General features: G+C 37.5%; 3 protein-coding genes and 1 long non-coding RNA gene across 12 annotated transcripts; 2 read left to right on the forward strand and 2 right to left on the reverse strand.

Moving 5' to 3' along the window:
- The first annotated feature begins 8,909 nt into the window (after nt 1-8,909).
- On the forward strand, nt 8,910-13,714 carry LOC112186890 (probable galacturonosyltransferase 14). Of its 2 annotated transcripts, none has more exons than XM_024325447.2 (6): nt 8,910-9,535; nt 10,584-10,639; nt 10,778-10,933; nt 11,222-11,812; nt 12,277-12,579; nt 12,739-13,714. In XM_024325447.2, the coding sequence occupies exons 1-6, from the start codon at nt 9,349-9,351 to the stop codon at nt 13,021-13,023; spliced, it is 1,578 nt and encodes a 525-aa protein (XP_024181215.1). In that variant the 5' UTR covers nt 8,910-9,348; the 3' UTR covers nt 13,024-13,714. The 2 variants fall into 2 exon arrangements, with proteins under 2 accessions (XP_024181215.1, XP_024181214.1); XM_024325446.2 differs by having other exon boundaries at nt 8,911-9,559.
- A 1,599-nt stretch (nt 13,715-15,313) lies between these two features.
- Nucleotides 15,314-18,440, forward strand: LOC112190570 (membrane-anchored ubiquitin-fold protein 2). 8 transcript variants are annotated; one of them, XM_024330011.2, is made up of 6 exons: nt 15,314-15,605; nt 15,803-15,944; nt 16,068-16,287; nt 17,253-17,408; nt 17,827-17,924; nt 18,032-18,416. In XM_024330011.2, exons 3-5 carry the CDS (start codon nt 16,155-16,157, stop codon nt 17,883-17,885), a joined length of 348 nt encoding a protein of 115 aa, XP_024185779.1. In that variant the 5' UTR covers nt 15,314-15,605; nt 15,803-15,944; nt 16,068-16,154; the 3' UTR covers nt 17,886-17,924; nt 18,032-18,416. The 8 variants fall into 8 exon arrangements, with proteins under 8 accessions (XP_024185779.1, XP_024185778.1, XP_024185777.1 ...); XM_024330010.2 differs by lacking the exon at nt 15,803-15,944 and having other exon boundaries at nt 15,315-15,605; nt 16,073-16,287; XM_024330009.2 differs by lacking the exon at nt 15,803-15,944 and having other exon boundaries at nt 15,317-15,605; nt 18,032-18,337.
- Nucleotides 18,441-19,226: 786 nt separating this feature from the next.
- Nucleotides 19,227-20,711, reverse strand: LOC112189264 (proline--tRNA ligase, cytoplasmic). The gene has a single exon (XM_024328556.2). The coding sequence runs from the start codon at nt 20,691-20,693 to the stop codon at nt 19,227-19,229; it is 1,467 nt and encodes a 488-aa protein (XP_024184324.1). The 5' UTR covers nt 20,694-20,711.
- Nucleotides 20,712-20,829: 118 nt separating this feature from the next.
- Nucleotides 20,830-24,039, reverse strand: LOC121051866. The gene is made up of 3 exons (XR_005807267.1): nt 23,451-24,039; nt 22,686-22,756; nt 20,830-21,560 (listed from the first exon to the last, which is right to left on the reverse strand). It is a non-coding gene; the product is annotated as an uncharacterized LOC121051866 (long non-coding RNA).
- Nucleotides 24,040-24,543: the final 504 nt, after the last annotated feature.

Genomic DNA, 24,543 nt, shown 5'->3' on the forward strand with positions numbered 1-24,543 from the left:
GGCTTACCACAATGAAATTCATAACTTGCGTTTACGTATGTCATTCATCATCATGCACTCTAGCTCTTTCACATAAATATATTCATTTAGTTTTGGCAGCATAATTTTTTTTTTTGGTTCCATAGATTAAGCATCAAAAGATTAAACAACAACATTGGTTCCACAAATTAAACATCAAAAGATTAAACAACAAAATTAAATCACAACAAATGTTTGAAGAATTATTCCAAAACCGAGGTGATACTAGCTCACTTCTTGAGGGTTGCAGTGCAAAACTCAATGAGTTTAATCACCCCAAGGATAACGAAGCATATCATGATCACGATCAACACCAAGAAGAGATATATCTTCTCCGGAATCCCCATTTTGAGTTGGGCCTCCACGATCTAGTTTCTGGTCGTCGGAGGTCCGTTAATACCGGTGCCACCATTGGACGAGCCAGTGCCTCCGTTTAGATTCATGTTAGCAATGTAGAGGTTTTCTCTCGTTCTGATTTTAAAACAGTAATCTCTTTTGGTCGTATAATATAACACCATCCTTCATGCGTATGAAACTTTCTATATATTTTTTCAACACGTTTCAATATTTCCTCACGAGATATAGATTTTACCTCCCAACAATTTGTATATGATTATTTTTTCTTTTAGTTGCTTTAGAGATAAATTGTCTATATCGGTGGTGATTTGTGGCTAATTTGTGAGAGAATTGAGTATCTTTCATTACCTTTCATATTTGTCTCTCTCAAGTTTGCTGTTGATAGTGAGTGAAACTGTGAAGGAAGGACAATTTTAACAATAAGAGAAAAACTTTCATCCTTCCTCTCTTCAATCTCGTTTTGTGTCATCGTCATCTTCGTAGACCTAGCACTTATTTGCATTGCTCTATTCATCATCTTCATAAATGTTGCTTTCTCTTTGTCATCAACTTTAATGGATAGCTTCATAAATTGAGGGATGGGCTTTCTATGTCATCATTTTCAATGGATAGTTTTATTAAGTGAAAGATCGTTAAGTGAGAAAGAATCTCCTTGACGTCAATGTTCATGGTTGACAAATCTCTACAACAACTCAAAGATCTAAGTAGCACTCTAAATTTAGTCGATCGTATGTATGAAACTTACATTTTTTGAAGAGGACAGGGGGTATTTATAGTGATAGACTTTCCTAATTTATGTAGTCCTATATTTTTTTGAGTTAAATTAATAAAGCAATTGAATGTTTGATAAATTAGATTTTTAAACGTGCTATAGTAAAAAATAGGGCAAAATTCTGTTTAGTCCATGTACTATTCCTCTCTCATCGTTTCAGTCCCTGACATTATAATTTAATCTGAAAAGTCCCTAAGGTCTCAATTTCTGTCTAATAGGTCCTCACCATCTAATAAGTCTGTTAACTAGCTGACGTGGCACACAATTAGAGGCCACGTCAGCTCCACGTAAGCGAGGTGGATGGTAAAATATCCACTATGCCCCTATTTTTCCTTCTTTCTTTCTGTCTCTTTTCTTTCTTTTGTTCACACCCAAAGTCCACCTGCCACTACCGAACGGAGCCATTGGTTGAGCAAAATCCACCACCACCGAGCTCTCCACCACCACTACCAAGCTTACCATCCAAAAACATCCTCGGATTTTCCCCAAACCCTAAGGTCTTTTTCGGATATGGTGATTTGGGGTTGAGGATTTGGATTCAGATTACCCAAATCCAAATCAATCTGTTTGTTACCCAAACCCAGATTTAAATCAATTCGATTCGCATCAATCAACGTTGGGGTATGTGATTGGCGGAGTTGAAAATGTGGGTGGGCATTACGGTTGCGATGTTGTCTTCGAAGGAGCCGCAATTTTTGAAGCGGTCGGAGCCATACTCAAAGCTATTACTTTGGCCAACCATATCTAGTCGAGGATACCGACAATCCATCCTTTCTGTAGATCAGGTTAGTGGTGGCACCGTTGGTTGGAAGGTTGTACGCGCCGTTGCCGGATTTGTCGAATTTGTGCTAGTCCATTCTCCAAACTCCAACTCGAATCGAGTTAAACCACTTCCATAGTTAGAATAAGCACCTTAACGCCCACACGCTTCCAAGACGCCGCCTTTCAGTTTCGATCAGAGCCGCCACACGCACCAAGCTGGCATGTGGACTGCCATAGCTACGCTGTGTATGCCAGCGTAGTCTAATCGTTCTGGTAAGCTAGCCCTGAATCCTCTTTCATTATCTAATTGAGTTCCAGCCTTGAAATTGATGGATTTCTGATGTTTAGTTCTTCGATTTGGAATATTTGAATATTGGGTTTGGAGGAAACAATGGACTTCAGATTGGAAGGAGAGCTTCTGGTCTTGATTGTTATAAATCCTTAAGGGAAGGATGAGGATCTGATGAAAATAGCAAGTTCCAATACGTCGTGGAGTTTTGGTCTCGACAAAACATTGAAATAGGGTAAGAAACCCAAGCCTTTAACTGTGAATTTGATTTTGTTGGGAAATTAAGATTATTGTGAATGTTGTTTTATGGTGGAGATGAATACATGGAGGTCTGGGTTAAGGAATGTTAGCTGAGACTACCACCTAGAAGGGAGGAATTGGAATGATTATGAAGAAGGTAATGTTTTGATGAAAGATATATGGATTTCTACTTGTAGTGGTAATAATTGTACGCCATGAGATCGAAAGAACTGAATGAGAATGATATGGAGACTGATTGTGTTTAATTATGTTTAAATGGTTGTGCGTGCATTTCAATTTGGAGCTTGATTTTTCTAGTCATGGCCAAGTCTGAGTCTTATTTGATTGTGTTTAATTATGTTTCTTACTAGAGTTTCAATAAATGCTTTATTTGCTGCTGCTGCTGCAATTGGGGGTATAGAGTGAAAAATTCAATCAATTTGGAGGGAGTTTTCATGAAGAATGGGGGAAAATGTAAAGGGGGGTATATTGGACAATTTACAGGTTAAATGACATGCAAATTGCTGAGGTGGCGTAGCTTGAATTGCCACATCAGCAACTTAACGGCCGAATTTGACGGAATGTTAACGGTGAGGACCTATTAGACGGAAATTGAGACCTCAGTGACTTTTCAGATTAAATTAGAATGTCAGGGACTGAAACGATGAGAGAGGCATAGTACAAGGACTAAACAGAATTTTTCCCTAAAAAATAAGCTGCTACCATAAACTGTACTCCGTTTTACCAAACACGTGATCGATTGTCTATTGCTTTTAACTTGAGCTGCTTATAACTATTGTCCAGAACGTATTACTTATAACTAGTGTCCTTAATCAAAAAATTTCTCTAATGTAGACGCGAATAACACACATGGTGACTCCCACGGATTTTCACGACAATCATTTTCCTTCATGAAATTATCAATTGGTGATGGCAAATCTCTAGCAAAGCTTTTTTTTTTTCGAAATAACTTTATTTATTCGTAGAGGAACATAGGTTCATTTGGAAAAACTTATAAGCAGCTCAAATTAGAAGTAATGTCTGGTAAAACTGAAAACATATATATATATATATATATATATATATATATATATATATTAGGCCTGCTCACCTAAGGGACTGTGAGGAACAAGTGAATTGCATTTGTTCCTCACAGTCCCTTAAAATTGTCCCTTAGGTGAGTAAATTTGTATATATATATATATATATATATATATATATATATATTAAGCTAGAGCTCTTTTAGAGCCAAAAGCATAAGTCCACTCTACCTAACTTATGGAAGTAGCTTATTTTTTAATTGGGCGCGGCTATTGCCACCCTACCATTTTCTTAGTTCACCCTACAAACATTTGAATTATTAAAAGACTATATTATCCAAATGCAAAATGACTAATAAGTACACTAATTTTCAAAAATCCAAATATGTAAGGAAAAATAAATATATAAGTAATTAATTAAATACAAAGACTACTTAATCTCTCATTGGATAACATTAATCTTTATCTTCTCCGCCCAAATTTGAATTTATTACTTTTTTTTCATCGTTAATTCGTTATTCAATTCACAAAATCATTAGTGTTAACTTTATCAAAATCTTTGCAATATCCTTTGTGAACACTGAAAGTAAAAAATTTAAAACGCAAAAAAAATAAAATCATTCATCTTCATTGCTCATAGTTCTAAACTTACTAATCCTTTTTTTTTTTTTGGAAGAAACTTACTAATTTTTTTACATGGATTGAAACAATGAACACTCAAATTGAAAAAGAAACAATTAAAAAAGAAATGAAAGTAAATTAGATTATGATTTAATTTTTTGAAATAGATTATGATTTTATTAGAAAATGTTAATATATTTTAGTGTTTTTATTGGTATAAATTAAATTAGAGATTTTTGTTAAAAATATTTTTTTTAATTGGATATGTCATATAAGGATATTCTTGGAAAGAGAAATGGGTTAGATAAGTAAATTTAATAATTGAAATTAAAATGTAGGGTGTAATGAGCAAGTAGGGTGAACAAATAAAATGGTAGGGTGGCAATAGCCGCACCCTTTTTAATTTAGCACTTTTAGTTTAAAGTTGAGTAAAATATTTTGTCACTGTTTTTAGTATTATATGTATTTTAAAAAAAAAATTATTAATTTACCAAACACTCAATTGCTTTAGTTTACAACCACTTATTCTCATATTACAACATAAGCCAACTTATCTTATAAACGCATCCATACCAAACTGACCCACAATCAACCAAGATGGTCTATAACATATCCAAACATGCATATTTAGCTACCAATTGCGCCACCTGATTACAATCACCGGGTGAAAACGCACACTTAATTACAACAAAATAAGAAAATAGAGTTTAACTACAATCAAAAGAGCCTTGTCACCAACCAAACTTTCATATATATGTTTGACTCCAATGTTTCATCATTGTAAAGATAATTCAAATTTTGGATTCCTTTATAAATGTAACTCTTAATTAACTCTTATGTTAATTTTACATTGATCTTAGACATTTATTCTTATGTTAATTTTACATTGATCTTAGACATTTATGTAAGACTTCATTTAAAGTTTTTGTAAGGCCTTGTGAGGTATTTCTTACAATTCCATTCCCTTAACTGCAAATACTAAAAGAACATTTTAACCTTGCTTTGTGTTGTGGATTATAAACTCAAGATCATATTAATAAGATTGTGTTGTATCAAGAGGAGCAAGAGAAACCTAGGGTTTCGAGTCTAGTAGCGGCGCTGTGTTCCGGCCGGATCTGTTGTGCGTAGCGACGCCAACGTTGAGAGGAGTTCGCCGGAGGTTTCTGCTCTAATCGTTGGTGGGTGGAATTGGATCCGGGTGCTTGATCGATTAGCGTTAGGATATGCGTTTTGAGGGGATCGGATTCTCCCGATCTCTGGGTTTTGCTTGGGCTTGGAGCAAGTGCGGTAGTTCTGCACTCTTCTATGCTTGACCGCCTCCGATCGAGGTTTCAAATTTGGTTTCGTTTGTGTCAGGCTGTTGTGTAGGTGCTCGGAGGCGTTGGTTGGTTTGTGGCTTGAGTCCACCATGGTCAGGCTTTGTTGCGGTAGGTCGCCAGAAGGAACGGAGGTAACGACAGCGTGGTTCCTGAGGGCTAGGGCTCCTATTTGGGTAGCTCGGGTTTGGGCTTGGGTTTCTGGGCCTGGGCTCTAAGCCTAGGCTTAAGTTATGGTCTGCCAAGGAAGGTGTCTTGCACCTTCATTCATTCCTTAGCGCGTCGGGCGGGCCTGACCTGAGAATTTGACCCACTTGGGCTATTTGGGCTTTTTAAGGTCTTTAAAGTGTTAGTCGTACTTTAGATCACGATTTCACGTAATTGGTAATTATTTTGAGTGGGACTGGAAGAAGCGGCTTATGGATGAGGAATTGACTCTTATTTGTTTGCTGGGAAGTGGCTTTTCTGTTGGTATCGCAGGATGCTAGTCAATGATTTTGCCCTAGAAGACACAGAGTTGTTCTTTGTTTATGGGCCCGCTTCCAAAGCGGGCTCAAAATCGACTTGTAATGAGTTTACATTACTTAGATAGGAACGTGGTAGTTACCCATCCATTTTTCTGTCTTTTAAGTGTATATTAGACTCTGGCTGTTTGGCTGGTCATCTAATGCAATGAACCTTTGTTTCAAAAAAAAAAAAAAGTTGGAATAAACTTTTTTTTCTCTCTATGAATATTTTTGCAAACAACATTTGCACAGTCTTCTATAAATCTACCAAAGTCAATTTAGATCTTTTGAGGCTTTCCTTTATTATATTAGATCATCTTCTTCTAATTGATTAGAAAAATTTCCCTACATTGTCCACCACTCCACCTTGAGATATGCTTTTAGGGGACCACATATTCTTCTTCTTTTCTTTTCCGGTAAAGGCTCACATATTCTTCTGCACATGAACATACATGGTATAATCACCTAGCTTTCTTCGAACCATTTGTCAGGGGAAGATAAACTTCCAATCAACATTACCGGTCTTGTTAGGGGGAGAAAAACTAGTAAGTTGCTATAACACCTAACTCTGTGAAAGTGCTATTGGAGCAACTTTGTGTGGACGAACCAGACTATCAGACCTTAGGGATGGTCAATGTGAATCACACCATAGTACCATACATAACATTCTTCGTCTACATAGACTCGACATTTGATCATCCAACAAAAACCGAGTAGTCGCCTTCGCCAAACCATGACATAATCTTTTAACTGAAAAGAACCAAAAGATTAGTATGCTAAACAGATAGTAGTATGAGTGGGAAAGCTTGTCCCGCACGGCAGGAAACAATGCTTTTATTCATAGGAAAAAGGTAGTTAGATGCTAAAAAGAGAGATTACTAGCATGTGGAATTGTGGATGGTCCGTGGGCTTTGTGGGGCATTAGGCATTTCTACGCACCCTGAGCAAATAGAATTTACCCCCACAATGTTTTAAGATATCTCACTCCTCAATACCTATGGTTTGTAGAATGAAAATGATTCAATTTTTCAAGAGAAAATAAAAGTATTTCTAAGCTGCTTGAAGGATTTTAATTTCTTCCATTTTGTGCGTATGTTTCCCTTTTTCCCAACTTATACTTACCAAACGTTGCAATACGCTCGATCACTAGAAAATCACACATAATTAATATTCGCAATCCCTTGTGTTTGTGAAGAACCAAACCTAAGACCTTTTTTTTCTAGCTCGCTTCAATCCCACTTCCCTAATTCCCGGCCAGGCCGGTTGTGTAACCTATGATACTACATTCATATTTCAGCCAGCAAGCTGTTATTCAGAATGACACTTAACAAAAGAATGATATATATGCTTTATAGGACACTACTGGCCAAAAGAAAAACTTTATGCACTCCTTATAACAGCCAATTGCAACTAGGTACAAGCTCCGCAATGCCAACTTATCAGTCTCACAAAATCAACCCTGGCATATTATCAAATTGTGGCAACAACAAAGTTTGAATTGGTGCAAAAGCTTGCAACATGAAACATATAAAAAAAAATCAAGCCCCACGAATTGATTGGTTTCACTTTTTGGTAATCACCTGCTCTTTGTGCAGTGGATACAATAATCAAAGCTAAATCTAGTCAGATTCATGTGGAGGTTGAATTAAGAAGATTTTGTACCAATTACCACATCAAGTTTACTATTTGTTTCTTGTATGACTTAACTTCGGTCATTTTCGTATTGCTAAAGATCAATTCATAGTCATGACAAGGGTGAAGAACCTATTGTTGATGTGGTCATGATTTTGATTTGCAAAGGTGATAATAGATTGCCGACAATGCACAAGAGGTCCAAAGTTGAATTTATCCAAAAGTTGTAGGTGAAATGCAAAAATGACATCGAGCATAAAATGGGTTCACTCTTAAAGTTTGATAACGAAATTATAACTCTTGATTTATTATTTCTCAAATTTTATTTTACATGATATATTTAATACGAGATAAACCAACACATCGATAATAGACAATCACTTTTAGAGATATAGTAAGTGCTTATTATTAACTTAACAATAACAGTATTCTTGCTTCGTACATGTTATACATTAGTGTTATTTAGACCTAGGGAGTGTATATGTTCTTTAAACACTCACAACACTATAATAACCCAAGAAAATAAAAAGACTTTCGCAATATAAATAAACGGATTCATTGAAATTAGAGTGTCATGAGAGGTGTAGCATTTTTCCAATCTGTTAGCACCAAAAACATAAAATGTCTCATTAAAATTGTTTAGTTATATGATCTATGTATCCGATTTCTTAATCATATGCAACATTTAACTAAGAAAAGGCCTTATTCCCAAACTAAACAAAGACCTGAGATCTCCAACATTTAACCAAAAAAAGGACTTGAGATCCCCAAGTAATGACTTTGGAGAAAAGGGTATAATAACCAAATCTCCTATCAAGCTTTGAATTCCCAATCTAGCATCAATTTCATTCTTGTGCCCAAAGAAAGCATGGAAAATGCTTTGTTTTGTGCAACACGAGATCCCCTACCCTACTACTCTTTCCATCAACCTCATGGTTTCCACAAGTGCATCTTTATAGTTTATACTACAATCCCAATCCCAATCCCAATCCCAATCCCAATCCCAATCCCACACTTGTCCAAATATGCCCACTAACTTTTACCTTCACTATTTGGCCCGTAACTTTTACATTCACTATTTTACCCAACGAATTACCTCTCAACTAAATTTAACCACACCCATTACCCCAAGGGCCACAAGAAGGTTCATCAGTTGCCTAAATTTGGTCATTCTAAATTTAGGTCTAAATCCATCTCACAGGTCAAACTTCCCCTACAACACGGTTTGGAGTTTTGACTTTAAAAAAAAAAAAAAAATTAGAAAATTAAAATTTAATTAATTTTCCGGGAAAACGAAATTAGATCGGACTGATCAACCAATCAAAGAGGTCCTCACAAAAACAAAAAATCAAAAAAACCCAACTTTTTTCTCTCTCTTCCTTCTTCATTCTCTCTTCTCCTCCCTCCCCTCTCTCTCTCTCTCTCTCTCTCTCTCTCTCTCTCTCATCTCTCCCAAAGTTTTGATCTTTGATCCATGGTTTGCCGACCCAGAAACCCAAATTGATAGCTTGGCTGAAATAGGAGATAAATTAAGGGAAAAGGGGACGAGAAGCGAAGAAAAGTTTGAGTCTTTGAATCTCCAATGCGGTCTCTGAGAAGACCCAGAAGAAGAAGAAGCAGAGATTCGAGGCGTGGAACTAGATCTGAATTCGATTTAGGCAATTGGGGTATTGGGGCTGGTGGGTTTGGATCTAATGGTGAGGGCATGGGTGGCATTGACAAAAAGCTGGGGTGGTTGTGATAGGGATTTGAACAAGAAGAACAAAAAGGAGTTGTTGGGGCTGCATAGACGACGATGCAGCTTCACTTCTCGCCGAGCATGAGAAGCATAACGATCTCGAGCAGCAATGGGTTTATTGACTTGATGAAGATCAAGGTCGCAGCTCGTCACATCTCTTATAGAACAGTCTTCCACACCATTCTAGTCCTCGCTTTCTTGTTGCCCTTTGTCTTCATTCTCACTGCTGTTGTTACTCTTGAAGGTGTCAACAAGTGCTCCTCATTTGGTACTCCTTTTTTTTTTTTTCTTTTCGATTTTTCGAGCTTTTTTTGAATCCCCAATTTGCTGTTGTATTGATCCCAGCTTTTAGTTTTTCATGGTTCTGTTTGGTTGAATTGGTTTGTGTATGATTGTGTTTGTTGGATCTCGTGTTGCTTGTTTTGATGTTAGGCTTGATTTGATGAACCTATTGGATTTTGTTAACTGGGTCTATTCGATTCACACCTAAATCTAATTCCAATTATTGGGTTTACACATTATGTGGTTGAATACATAATAAGCTATTTGCTTCGTATCTCATATTTGGTTAGATTTAATTGAATCAATCCTTCGTCGGTGTGATTCTGTTGACTGGTGGAATGTGAAAGATTTTCTGTCGGTACAGCAAACAAGTTGTAGTGAATACTTTACGATGGTCGAATCACTAGTTTCATTTGTTGAATGGATGTTTAAAATTCAGTGTTTGAACTGTTCCGTTATGATCTCTGGTACATTGGTTGTAATTGCTGTTTTCCAGGTCTTGATATGTTTGTTCAAATTTAGGTTTGTTGGGTGATGGGATTAATGGCTTCGTTTTGTTGATTGTTTTCTTTTAAACTACTATTAGAGCTAATGGCTGGACTATTTCCAGTTATGCTATCTTCCTTGGTTTTTCTCTTTTCAAAATACATCTAAAGCAACTGATTTGGAGTACGATCAACATTTACTGCTTCGTATACCTAGACTAAAATTAAAACAGAAGGGCTGACATTGTTGACACCCTACTGGAATAGGATAGGTATCCCTGATAAAAAATACATTAGTTCTGAATTATAGGTTCTTCATAGTGTTTTTTTTTTCCTCTTGTTTTTTGGTATTTCAACCATATATACTTGCATATTTCCTGGTTTGATGAGCGCCTTTATCTATCTTTTTTATACTGTAAACCTTGTGTTTGCCTTTCTATGCATGCTGATTGCATGTGGTATATTTTACGCAGCACTTTGATATTGAACTTGTGATTTCATTGTTGCTTTACTCCCCCATTTCAGATTGTTTAGGTAGGCGCTTGGGACCAAGGCTTCTTGGTAGGGTTGATGATTCAGGGGTAATTGACTTTCTTACCCAAACGCTGTATTTTTTTTTCTCTATAAAAAATGTAAATCACGGTATTTTGGAGTTTTAATTTTAATAAACCAGTCCCTTGTCATATTATCTAACTTGCATTTCTCTGGGGGTACTGCAGAGACTGGTTAGAGACTTTTACAAGATTCTCAACCAAGTGAACACTGAAGAAATCCCAGCTGGTCTAAAGCTGCCAAATTCATTTAATAAACTTGTTTCTGAGATGAAGAACAACCAGTATGATGCAAGGACCTTTGCTTTCATGCTAAGAGCCATGGTATGTTACTATTCGCATGTTTCTTTATTTTACATTATTTCTTTCCAGAGTGGGAGTGGTTGTGTTAGATCTTTTATCATATTATGTCACATCTCACTATTTAAGGGAGGTTGGTGGCCAGGGTGGTATGTGTGTGTGGTGTGTGCATGAAAGAGAGAGAGGGGGCACCATCAAACTCAATCTACACTCCACCCCTAAAAGAAATTGAATTTACCCTTAAAGATTGAATTTTATCCAATTGTTGTCACCTTTTAACAATAATGCTGAGCTTTTTTATTTTTTGTGTAGATGGAGAATTTTGAAAAGGAAATCAGAGAGTCTAAGTTTTCAGAGCTGATGAACAAACACTTTGCGGCAAGTTCTGTACCCAAAGGCATCCACTGTCTGTCTTTGCGTTTGACTGATGAATATTCATCCAATGCTCATGCCAGGAAGCAATTGCCTCCTCCAGAGTTACTTCCATTACTCTCTGACAACTCTTACCACCACTTTATCCTATCAACTGATAACATCTTGGCTGCTTCAGTTGTTGTTGCATCTGCTGTCCAGACATCTCTCAAACCTGAAAAGATAGTCTTCCATGTCATTACTGACAAGAAAACTTACGCTGGCATGCACTCATGGTTTGCACTAAACCCTGTCTCCCCTGCTATTGTTGAAGTGAAAGGTGTCCACCAGTTTGATTGGTTAACAAGAGAAAATGTTCCAGTCCTTGAAGCTGTTGAAAATCAAAATGGGATCAGGGATTATTACCATGGGAATCATCTTGCTGGGGCCAATCTCAGTGCTACAACTCCACGAACTTTCGCATCAAAATTGCAGGCTAGAAGTCCCAAATACATATCCTTACTCAACCATCTTCGCATATATTTACCTGAGGTAACTCTCCCCTATATTGGTCCTTGAGATTTTGGAATTTTTTTTAGTATGGAATAAAATCATAAATAGATGATGCTTGGTAATGAAGAAGTTTCTGTTTTGGGTAAATGTCAGATCAAAATGCTCCCACTCTCAGGACAAGTTCATTTACAAGATAAATATAGAAATATTTAAGCTTAGAAATTTTTTAATAGTGTACCCTTTGTCACAGTTAGACAACAATGATGGGAAACGATTCATGTTAGTAGCATTCCTTATAACGGTGCTTTATAAAAAAGAAACTTATTCTTTATGATTAATTAGCTATTTTTGCTGTGTATGTGGCTGTGGTGGGGCAGTTAGTTAAGCAATTGGGGTTATTTCTTCTGGGACTTGATAGCAATGCTTATTTTGTAATCTATAGAAGATTTTCGTTTACTTTAATAATGTAAAAGGTAAGTGTGCTAACCATGTATATTGGACAGCTCTTCCCGAATCTTGACAAGGTGGTTTTCCTAGATGATGATGTTGTGATTCAGCGAGATTTATCGCCACTTTGGGACATTGACCTTGGGGGAAAGGTCAATGGAGCTGTTGAAACTTGTAAAGGTGAAGATGAGTGGGTAATGTCCAAGCGATTCAGGAACTACTTCAATTTTTCCCATCCCCTCGTAGCAAAGAATTTGGACCCTGAAGAATGTGCATGGGCTTATGGGATGAATATCTTTGATCTTAGTGCCTGGAGAAAGACAAATATAAGAGAGACTTATCATTCCTGGCTGAAAGAGGTAAAATTGAAGTATTCAAGCTTCTCCCACACATTTTGTGTTTTTGTTCATCTCGTTCCTGAGGTCATGTTCAATTGCAAGTTTCCACATGCGCAAATCAATATTTGGCGCATTAAGTATTTATAGCTGCAATTTACATTTTTTGGGTTTCCTATGCAGAATCTGAAGTCAAACCTCACGATATGGAAGCTTGGAACCCTACCACCAGCTTTAATTGCATTTAGAGGTCATGTTCACTCAATTGATCCATCATGGCACATGCTTGGATTGGGTTATCAAAATAACACCAATATTGAAAAGGTTGAGAAGGCTGCAGTTATCCACTATAATGGTCAGTCAAAACCCTGGTTGCAGATTGGCTTTGATCATCTTCGGCCATTCTGGACCAAATACGTCAATTACTCCAATGATTTTGTTAGGAACTGCCACATCTTGGAGTCATAGTTGAGCATCTGGAGAAGCTTAAAAACAGGAGAGATATGACCGGAAATGATGCCGTTGATACAGAATTCATGAAGTTTTTTGCAGCTCGAAGATTTTCGAGATCTATTTGAGAAGACAAACAGAAAATTCACTTATAGGTAAAACTTCCCAGTTCCAGAATCACTATCATACCTTCAATTCTGCAGACAATGACCAGCATCGATCTCACTGCATGAGATTCATTCTTTCGTTCTGTAACATAGCAATCTGCCCGCATTTTTTGGTTGGAAGGATAGTATTATTGGTCTTCCTGGAAAGGGGGTTTTGCTTGATTTCTTATCACATATATCAGAATAAAGTGAAATTCAGAAGATCAAGCGTCTATTCATACCATCATACGGTTGGTGTAGGGAAGAGAAAGACTAGGACAGGTCTTCTGTGAGGCTCTCTCCCATTAGCCCAGATATGTTTTTCACTTTCAATTTTTTTTTTTTTACCAAATCTTTTGCTGCCTTCATTTTTGTTAGGACCCATTTCCTCCCTCTTTATTTGATATCATGATGTTGAACTTAGGAGTAGGTCATGGAGATTGCTCTGTTACAGTTCCCATTGAATTGGGGAGCTATTTTTAGGTCATATATCAGTATTTGTTTATGTACTGTTCACAAGAGACATTTAAATGTGCAGATAAATTCTTTTTCCCAGATTCTTATACTTGGTTCTTGATATTTCTAAATTCTTGCGGTGCAAGTTATTAAATCTTGATGTTAAAGGAAAATCGAGGCTGATTAGCTATAGCAGGTTCTTGCAATTACATGTCGGTCATCTTGAAGATCGAGTGATTAGTATAAGCCTGGAGGCTTCAAAGTTTCAACCTTTGTCAAGTGGCCAAAAAGGTCTATAATGGCAGGTCTTATTCAATAGTCGGAAAATATAGCCAACGGCCAATTTCTTTTTGTTTTTCAATATGCTAATCCCAGATTCCCCAGAACAAAACTATTTTGTTTTATTAATTATATAAGATTCTTGCTAGTTGATGATGACAATTAAGCAACCCACATCTTCACAAATTTGATTTGGTCGACCAAATTCGGTAGTTCCGATATTTCAATGTGTATGGCACTTTCCAAATTAACAAAAGGGTATTGACCCACATTTGATCGTACCCTTTTGGCAGTTTGCTTTCCTTTAAATAAAATCATGTTGGGTATAGTATAGTTAATGAATGGTTTAACGCATCATTTAGTGGCACTTGGTTGGATTTGTATCAACAACTAATTGATTATTCCAAAGGTGAAAGGTTAAAATGGAAGACAATATATATATATGTCATGATGGCCTCAGCTGCCCACCTACCCAATCATACACCCCTTTGTACATTCGATTTATTTTCTGACAGTGTTCTGCTGAAAGGAATGTACGAGCTTGTACCAAACATTCATTCTTGGCGGCCTTCACCAGCAAGACCTAAGTAATGGTTGTTTGCTAAGAGTCTCACAGCTAACATATACATTTCATAAGATACTGTGAAATGGTACGAAAGCGAAACTCGAAACTTGAATGGTGAAACACTAGTCCTCATTGTATCAAGAAATGAATGCGTTGAATCTTATTTGGGGACTAGTATCAAGAAATGAACACGTTTAATTTCATTTGGTGGGATGTAACTTGAATGGTGAAACACTAGTCCTCATTGTATCAAGAAATGAATGCGTTGAATCTTATTTGGGGACTAGTATCAAGAAATGAACGCGTTTAATTTCATTTGGTGGGATGTAACGGCTAACATCATTTAATAAGTAATTTCATTTGTTGTTTTATAAATGAAAATCTAAATTAATGAGCATTGTAATTTGACAAATTTATGACAGTAAAACACGTTGAATCTCATAAATTAATATCTACATCAGAATACTTTTTTCTTCATAAAAGTATATTCATTTTATAAAGAAAAAACTTAAAATAAATATATTATTGACAGATAGAGGAGACAACGACCATTCTCCCTCTGTCCACTACCCTCTTCAATATTTGGGCGGCCGGTCCATTCTGCTCTTTCACCATTTCTATCTTTTTCACTTTCCCTTTTCTTTTATTACTTTGGCTCTAAAGATAAAAAAGAGTAACCCACAAAGAAGGAATAGGGTCTCATAGAATTTCATAATAGTTCTAGAATAAATTCAAGCACATATATAGTAGGTCGGTGATAGCATCGGATTTACTCTATTGGCACCATTTGGTATTGGCATTCAATTTGGTATTGGAATTTAAACCCCAAAGGAGGAAAAATAGAAAGCCAATATTGGAAGCTGCCAAAAGGCGAAGGGTCACATATTTATATAATAAGCGAGGAAAATGTGTCCATTTCCATAAGCCTTGGGAGATTGGAAGGAGAAGGCAAGAAAGAATGGAGTCATTTGACCACGGATTTAGAAGACTTTGAAAACTCCGAAACAGCCTTCTATTACTACAGCTTGCTTATTTTTTCGTCTTCTTCATTAATTAATTAAAACCCAAATCGACTTCATCTTCATCATCATCGCTTGGTTTTCTGAACCCTCTCCCCCAACTTTGAGCGAGACCCAGATCAGTATCGCAGCCAAGTAAGAAAACCCAGTTGTGAATTCCATTTCTTTTCGGTGTTTGCTTTGTTTTGTGCTTGACCCAGTTGGGAAAGTCGTCGTCTTTATTGGATTCTGGTAACACCCATTTGAAAAAGTTTGCTGATTTCATGGATGCTGATGTTTCACAGCTTAATCATAGCTGTGTGAGACGACCCACCATTTTTTTTTTCTTTCAGTTTTGCTTTGGATGAGAAAGTCGTCGTCTTTATTGGATTCTAGCAACACCCATTTGAAAGCTTTCGGTGGTTTTCCATGGATGCTTTTAAATTTCACAGCTAAATTGTAGCTGTTACTGATTTTCCTTCTGCATGAGTTTTGGTGTGATTGTGTTCTTTATTTCCATGCTTTTTTGTATTATGGTGTTTCCTTATTTGTTGTATTCTTTCTAAGGGAATCTTGAAACGCGTTGAATTTGAATTTAGTGTATTCATTGCTTTGTAGAAAAGACTCCAATAAATTGAGGGGTTTTAATTCGTTTGAACAAGTAGAAGAAGGAGAAATCTTGAACCGTTTTGAAATCGGTTGAAGATGGCTGGAGTGCAAGACCAATTGGAAATCAAGTTTCGGTTGAGTGATGGATCAGATATTGGCCCCAAAAGCTTTCCTGCTGCTACAAGTGTTTCGACCTTGAAAGAAAGTATTCTTGCGCAATGGCCTAAAGGTTGGTTTTGTATTCTTTTCTTGTTAGCTTAAAAGCAATAATTATATTCTTGGTGTTTTTGGTGTTTAATTACGAAATGAATCAAATCTCAGCAAGCTTAGGGGTAAAGGATTCAGGATTGGAATTGGAATAGTTCACATCAGATTATGGTTCATGTTATCCTCGATTTGTTTTCTGAATATTTGTACTTTAACCAGTACTACACCGAAAAATCTAGTAATTGTCTCTATGCGATGGTCTTATCAACACTTGATATATGAACAGGGTACATTGCTATTGCGGTTACACTTCCACTTTTGTTAGCATCAGGTGTGCTGTTTTGTTGGAAATGCATGATTGACTGCATGACGTATATATTATCCTTGAGAACCCTTTTACGTTCTTAGAATTCCACCATTGTGATGGAGAGTGGCAGCATTTCAAGTCTTTTGTGTTTTAAAGTGTATATACAATTCTTCTCAGGCTTCCTTTAGGGAAATTTGGAAGTAGAAGTTAGTTGTCGTGAATTTAAGGTTGTTCCAGTTCCATTTGAGTTTCTCAGAAGCACAGCTTTCACTTGAGCAACAATGTCAGTGCTGAAGTGCACACTGATGCTTTGTTTGTTACCTGCGCTACTAATCAAGGACACGTGTATATCCTTGTAGAGGCAGCCTTTTCAAAACTTAAAATCTAATTGAACTGAAATGATTTCTGTATGACAGAGAAGTTAACCGTCTTAGTCTTTTCCTTCACTTGCATTTGTTATCTGGGACAATTATGGCCGGTAACATTGATCATGGCATACAAGCATTACATGGCACAAAGTATTAAAACTACAAAATCTTTAAGTCTCATGTTTTCCATGCTCTTTAAACTTTCTTAATACCCATCGGAAGATTTCTCCTCTGTGTTCGTTCTCATGCATGAATTCTTGTTACTCATTTAACATATTTCATCTAATTACGCAAAATTTTCTGTTTGGACAGACAAGGAGAATGGTCCAAGGACTGTTAAAGATGTCAAGCTGATAAGTGCAGGAAAGATATTGGAGAACAACAGAACAGTTGGGGAGTGCCGAAGCCCAATATGCGATGTTCCTACAACTATGCATGTCGTTGTTCAACCACCTTCTTCGGAGAAAGGTACGAGTATATTCTGAGAATTATGGAAAACTATTACCAAATTTTGCCATGTACAGAAGAGAATTTTTCTCTGGTCTCAAAGAAGATGGTCTCTTTTCAATTTGTTTATTTTGGCAGAGACATCACTTTTGTATACTGGTTCTATAACTTCTATGTATGTATTTGAGGGAAATAGAAAAAGTCAAGATAAAAAATTCTTGCAAATCTCAAAACACCTTATGTTAAGCCTGCACTTTTATAATTGAGTACCTGACTACCTCCTATGTAGTAATAGCACTACATAGCACCAATAGAAAGCCTGCATCATCCAACCACCCTTTCAAACGCCACTTGGAATCATCTGTTAACTAGTAGAGATTATTATTTTCTTTAATTCTTCTACATGATCTATAGTTTAATGTGTATCCTTTGACTATAGCAGAAAAGAAAATGACAAGTGAACCGAAGCAGAACAAATGCGTCTGTGTTATATTATAATTTTTGCAGTTCAAATAGTGGGGATAACATCATTTTTAGGTGAGTTTTTTATGCTGCTATCCCTTTCTTTGCTAATCTTTCTTGCACCTCTAAATTTTATAGGATTTGCCTTAATATTGTTTTCCCTCCTTTGTTTTTTACTGTAGGTAGAGAGAGAGTTGGAGCTAGTGAAGAAAATGGATTTGGTGAAACTGATTCATCTATATTGGAAATATGCAGGCTTCATAGAATCATATGTCATTGTTTTGTTCAGGTCCATCATACTTTGTTTGTTTTCAACTCTATTAGACTATGCTAAATCAAACAATCTTATATAAGATTTTTATGTAAAAAGTTCATGGGTGTACCTACTGCATATGTTTTCATATATTAAATTTCACGTTTCATTCACCATGTATAAATATTGATGGATGATCTTGGAAATCATACTTTATGACAGAGGAATTGCCAGAGCTCTTTGAGTTGCCAAAGTGTTGCATCATTTACTTCTTGACTTGATCCTCACAATGTAATATGTTGATTCAAGATCAAGCTATTGTTCTTCATTTTAGATTGTGTACTATCTGTGAAGGTTCATCTTCTGGATTTGATTCGTTCGAGTTACGTTTTTTCTTACTCTGATTTATATTCAAGATTAAGAAGCAAGCAAAGCAATCAAGCTTAATTTTTTAACACATGACAGGAGGAGATGCCCTCCTAATTAGTGTGAATTGAAGGCTTACACTTCAGCTCATCAATCTTTGGCGTCTTTCTGAAGGTATATCAAGGCAATTCAACATTTCATGTTCTCTTTGAATCTCCCCATGCCATGTGGAAAAAAAAAAATTGAAAATTTTGTCTTGGATCGGGGATTAGCCCATATATTTACGAAATTGAGCTATATATATAGCTTGAGAAAAAAAAAAAAAAACAGAGCTATTTAAATCCTCATGCATCAGAGTTGACTGTTCAATAATACATAATGTACCAGAACAGCAGAGCACTGTCCTTGTGATCAACTTTAAATGAGGAGTATCAAAATAAGAGAGTAACAACCAAGAGAATAAGGTTTCAAACTCAAATCAGCATCAAACGCGGAGCATCCAAATGAAAATAACTCGGTATCGGATGAATGCAAATAGTGTGGTAGCATCTGTTGTGAAAGTTGTTTTAAACTAAAAATCATATTAAAACCAAAAGTACTTGGTACCTAGATAACACGTACATCATCACAAGAAAGTGGAAACAGGTCAACAGGATAACAAAATCTTAATTTCTACATGACAAACATATAGCTTCTGTATTTGTATGATATAAACTGCAGAAATTGACCACTGAAGTGAGTTTCCAAAATTGATTTAATTAGTAGCTCCTCCCCCAGTAGGTCCACTTTTTTGCTGGCTTTCCGGATGCAAAGCAAAGCGTCCCTTCAGGGAGTTGGGGTTGGTCAAAGGGAGAGCAGAGTGACATTGCTGCTCCAATTTCACCCTTTGTTCTCGCTTTGACATCCTCTTCTACTTCCTGTTCATCACACCAAGGAGCCAGGATCAATTTCTTGTTGCTCAAGGCTACCGTGAATTCATCCCATGTTCCGGCAACCTGGACAGAAGCATCTCGTTTTTGTTTTGCAACATCAAAGAGATTTTGTTGAATTTTATCAAGCATGTCTTTCACTTCCTTGACCAAGTCGACTATAGGAATGTCCACTTTCGCAGAGTTGTCACGCCGAACACAGACTACTTGTTTCTTCTCCAAATCCTTCAGTCCAATTTCAATCCTTAGAGGAACACCTTTCAATTCCCAGTGTGAATGCTTCCATTCAGGCGAGTAGTTGTCCCTCAAATCAGCCTCAACACGAAATCCAGCTTCACTCAACTCCTCCACAGTTTTCGAGCAGGCATCAAATATGGCTTGTGTATCAGCGTCCTTGAAAGGCACTGGAATCACAATGACCTGGATAGATGCTACCTTTGGTGGCAATACCAAGCCTTTGTCATCTCCATGCACCATTACCATCACTCCAATCGTTCGAGTACTATAAGCCCAAGAGTTTTGCCAAATCATTGCTTTTTCTCCCTTTTCATTCTCATAAGTAATGTCGAACATTTTAGCAAAGTTTTGACCCAGACAATGTGAAGTGGCTCCTTGTACGCTGCGGCCAGTATTTGGAACAAAAGCCTCCACACTTGTGGTGTAAAGACCACCAGCAAATTTCTCATTCTCACTCTTTCTTCCCTTCACAACTGGAATTGCCAAATATTCTTCATATATCCTTCTGTACAGTTCCAATATCTCAAGGACCTCTTTATCTGCCTCTTCCTTTGTTGCAAAAGCTGTGTGGCCTTCTTGCCAAAGAAACTCCCGACTCCTGATAAATGGAGTGGGATTGCTAGACTCCCATCGAACTACATTGCACCACTGATTTAACTTCAATGGTAAGTCACGGTGTCCCCTAATCCACTCTGAGTAATAAGGATACATAACAGTCTCACTCGTTGGACGGACTGCAATAGGCACTTTCAAATCAGATTTTCCATACTTCGTGACCCAAGCAACCTCTGACTCCGCTATATGATCCTTCTCTTTTTCCAGAACAGCAGGGGAGACTAACAAAGGAAAGTAGCAATTTTTAATCTTCATTTTTTTTATTTCTGCATTGAAGAATGCTTGCATGGTCTCCCATATTGCCATTGTCCATGGCCTCAAAATATAACATCCTGAGATGTTGTAGTACTCAATCATCTCACCGTGAACAACAACCTCCGAATACCACTCTCCGAAATTCTCATCCTTCTTCTTGGTTAAACCAATGCCACCGGTGTCAGCCATGTCTAGAATGTTCTAAGTGGTTGCGTTCTCGCTCAAGAAAGAGAAGCTAGACAAAGTCTGAACACTCTCAAACAAGCAACACTCGTGTGCTAATAGTTTAGATGATTTATATATTATGTCTTGGCTAATGCTGATGCCTCCTATTTATAAGTTCAGATTACTTGTCCAAATAGGAATAATCTCAAGATTTATTTTCCTTAAAGGATTAGACAAGACATAATCAGAGTCAGTTTACAATTAAAAGGATTAAACGAGATATTCTTGCTGTTCGAGTCTCCATGCCCCATCCACATCATTCACCGAACACCATAACCATTCATATAGATTTTTTTTTAATGCAACAAATTTAGTAACCACTAGGATTGAGCAATGCTAGTAAAGAGTCATAAGAAAAGCAGTACACCAATCAAAGGGAAAACTAGACTACATAAATCGGGTTGCAGCACCACGGTTATTAGTGGCTCTAGATGCCATGGCTATCAGGTTTGCTCTAGCAGACGAAAGAGAGGCACTTGATTGATCACTGGTTCCCCTCAAAGCCTCCATAAACTCCTCCCTCTGTAATCTCAGAACTAATTGTCACGCCGCGAATTTTGAATAAACAATTCAAATCCGAAACATGAAATAATAACTATTACAAACCAACGTCCTGAATTTTTTTTCTCAAAAACAACCACACTCCACACCTCTCAATGATACAATAAACCACATTCTCAAGTTATTTATTACAACACACTCTCACCAAATCAAATTGCAAGGCTCAAATGAGCTTAACTCATCTCACTATTACAATTGCTGTAAAATTATAACAAATACTCTAACCCGCACGATCACCGCCCTGATTCTCCTGACCTACAGGATTACCCGCTACACAATATGAATCGTGTACCGGGAATGCAACAACACCAAACCCGGTAAGCCATGACAGCCCGTATGAGTAAACAAGAAAGAACTGTTGATTTTATTAAATTACAATTCTTACAGTTCAAGTAAAAACTCAACAGTATTACGTCTGCAAAGAGACATCAATCCATTCATGGAAAACCACAAGGAATACATTTTCACTATCCACAAATCACAATACCCACAAAGCAATCCACAATCCCCAAAATCAGTCACTAAAATCACCAACTCGATCTAAATCACCAAGGATTAATACGGGGTCTAAACTCACATCTTTCTTCTCAAAAAAACCCCGAAAGCGTATTTATACAAATACAGTGACTGACAGACTAGAGCTCTACTGCATCGTAGCCCATCACCTGGCCTGGTTGTGGCATCCGATATAATTTGCATTTATCGTAGTTCATCAGCATAGAACGTCCGATACACATACTCAACTTAGCCCATCACCCAACAAGGGTTGTGGCATCTCTTACACTCAACCAATCGTAGCCCATCATCCACCTAGAATTAGAGCATCCGATTCCCTCATACTGGTCACTATGTTGACCCTAAACTCAATCAAAATCGAGCACAACAGTATTCTTCCACACAATAGAATTAATAATTCCATGATACATACTAATATTGTGTAATATGTACTCAAAATACAACTCCAAAAATCACAAATCCGTACTCAATCATATCATCACTCAATACTACGTCATACATGAATTTTCAATATAATTCGACCAAACACTATTATCATAAGTGAATATGGTAATTCACGTTTTCGATTTCACATCAATTAAATCATTATAAAATCACACATCTCCATGTCATACCATTCCATATATAATCACGTAAATATATATATACGTAATCACCAACTCAGGAATGACCACTAATACCAACTATAGTTCACACAAGAAAATCATGAAATTCATTTTGTATAATAGAAATAATTTTACTTACCTATGGACCGTAGTTGATCAAGTCCATATGATTTAAAACAAATATTTATTCCATAAATATTTTCACACAATGACAACAAAATAAATTAATTAAAAGTACTCGGTTCGTAATATGAACCACGTGAGGTTTACTCACCTCTAATCCAGCTGTGTCTTCAATTTTACAAAACACGCCACAACCGCTCACCAAGGAAGACCGTCAATCACCTAAATCCAATATGATCATTACTTAGCCAACAACTCATAAACCACACAAATACTACAATCCAACGGTCAGATTCTAAAATAAAGACGATCCAACGGTCAGATCGAAATTATATGATGATCCAACGGTCGGATCCTCACAGATCGCCCTTAGGATCATCCTCCAAAAATATCACGAACATCCAACGGTCGGATCTTCCTGAATCGTCCTTATAAACATCTCCACAAAATTTCATGAAAATCCGACGGTCGGATTCTCACGAATCGCCTTCCGAATTACTAAATCACAATTATACGAAGATCCAACGGTCAGATCTTCGCCCGTGACCACACAAAGTCATCGGGACAGTCATACGATCAACATATTAAAATTTCAAGTCCATCTAACGGTCTGATCTTCACAGATCACAAATCGAACGATCGAAATTGTAAAATTCATAACTAAATCATACGATATCGAAAAATTGCGTATAATATATCAAAATGATCGTATCGAAGTATAGAATCTAAAAATGTACAGAAACTGTCCTTGTGACCCCCGAAAGTGGCCGGAAATGGCCGCCGGAGTTAGTGGCAGAGCCGCCGCCGACCACCACCAATGGTGTCGGGGCCAGGCTGCTCTGCTTCGTATCATCAAGCCTAATGACTTTACTAACTAGCATGTAAGCTGAAAATGACCGGAAGGGATAGAAAATACCTCAAACCAGTCGGGTTGGCCGGAAAAAAAAAACCCAGAAACCGGCGAGCTCCTAGTTCGAGGTAAAAACTGCAACTTCAGGACTCTATCCCTTCTGGAAAGTTGTTAATAACATCAAGACGAACTCACTGGTTCAAGAATCAATCAAAATCAAGCTCCACAACTCGAGATATACATGATCGAAGGTTTCGGGTGCAACCGGGTTCAAGTTCCAGCCGCTTCCAGAGGCAGCGCCGCCGTGAAAGGGTGGTTCTGGGAGCTTCAGAAGGTCAAGGCGAACCTGTGGATGCAGTTTGCGAAGGTTTCGTGGCCGGTAGCTCGAGTCACCATTCTTGGAACCAAATCGGGCCGTACGAACTCTATCCCTTCGCCGCCGTTCCCGGCTGATCCGTGACCCAAGACTGCCACAGGTGGCTTCGCAAGGCTGAGGCGAATCTACTGGAGGTTGTCCGGTGTCGTTTGATGGCCTGTGGTGGAAGAACAAGCTTGAAGAACACTTGCTCTGTTTTTCTTTTCTTTTCTGGGTTCGGCCGCGACAGAGAGTGAGAGAGTGAGCCGATCGTTTCTTTAGACCTCCTCCATGCAACAAAAGCACCTTTCCCTTCATTTTAGTGCCCAAAAACCCGGAACCACTATATTTTGTTTCAAAAAGCATATATATAAAAAGACGGGGTATTACACTAATGCAGCATCCTCATGTTGGTTTGGCACCCTTCTAGCTACTACTCGTCCGACTTGCATCTCTGCTTGATACCCTTTATATGCCTAATTTCTCTGCCTGATGATATCCGTCGACCCAAGCTGCCTAGTTCTCGATTTTGATTCTCAGCTTCTCTCATCTGTAACCTTATAGCTAGTGGTGCAGGCTCGTCCTCATCATCATCTTGGCTTAATACTACCCTGCTTCTCCTTACAGCCACATCACTGCCAGATACTCTTCTGCTTTGATTCCTCGAGTTGCTACTAGTAAAGGCCTTATCGGGGATTTCCCGCTCACCTTCTTCACGACTACTCAAGGCTCCAGCCGCTTTCCTTGCTTCAACTTCTTGCGGAAATAGAAGCTGAATCGTGTTCCATAGAACCGTGTTCACGG

The sequence above is a fragment of the Rosa chinensis genome, chromosome 2 (assembly GCF_002994745.2).
Source record: "Rosa chinensis cultivar Old Blush chromosome 2, RchiOBHm-V2, whole genome shotgun sequence".
Lineage (NCBI taxonomy): Eukaryota > Viridiplantae > Streptophyta > Magnoliopsida > Rosales > Rosaceae > Rosa > Rosa chinensis.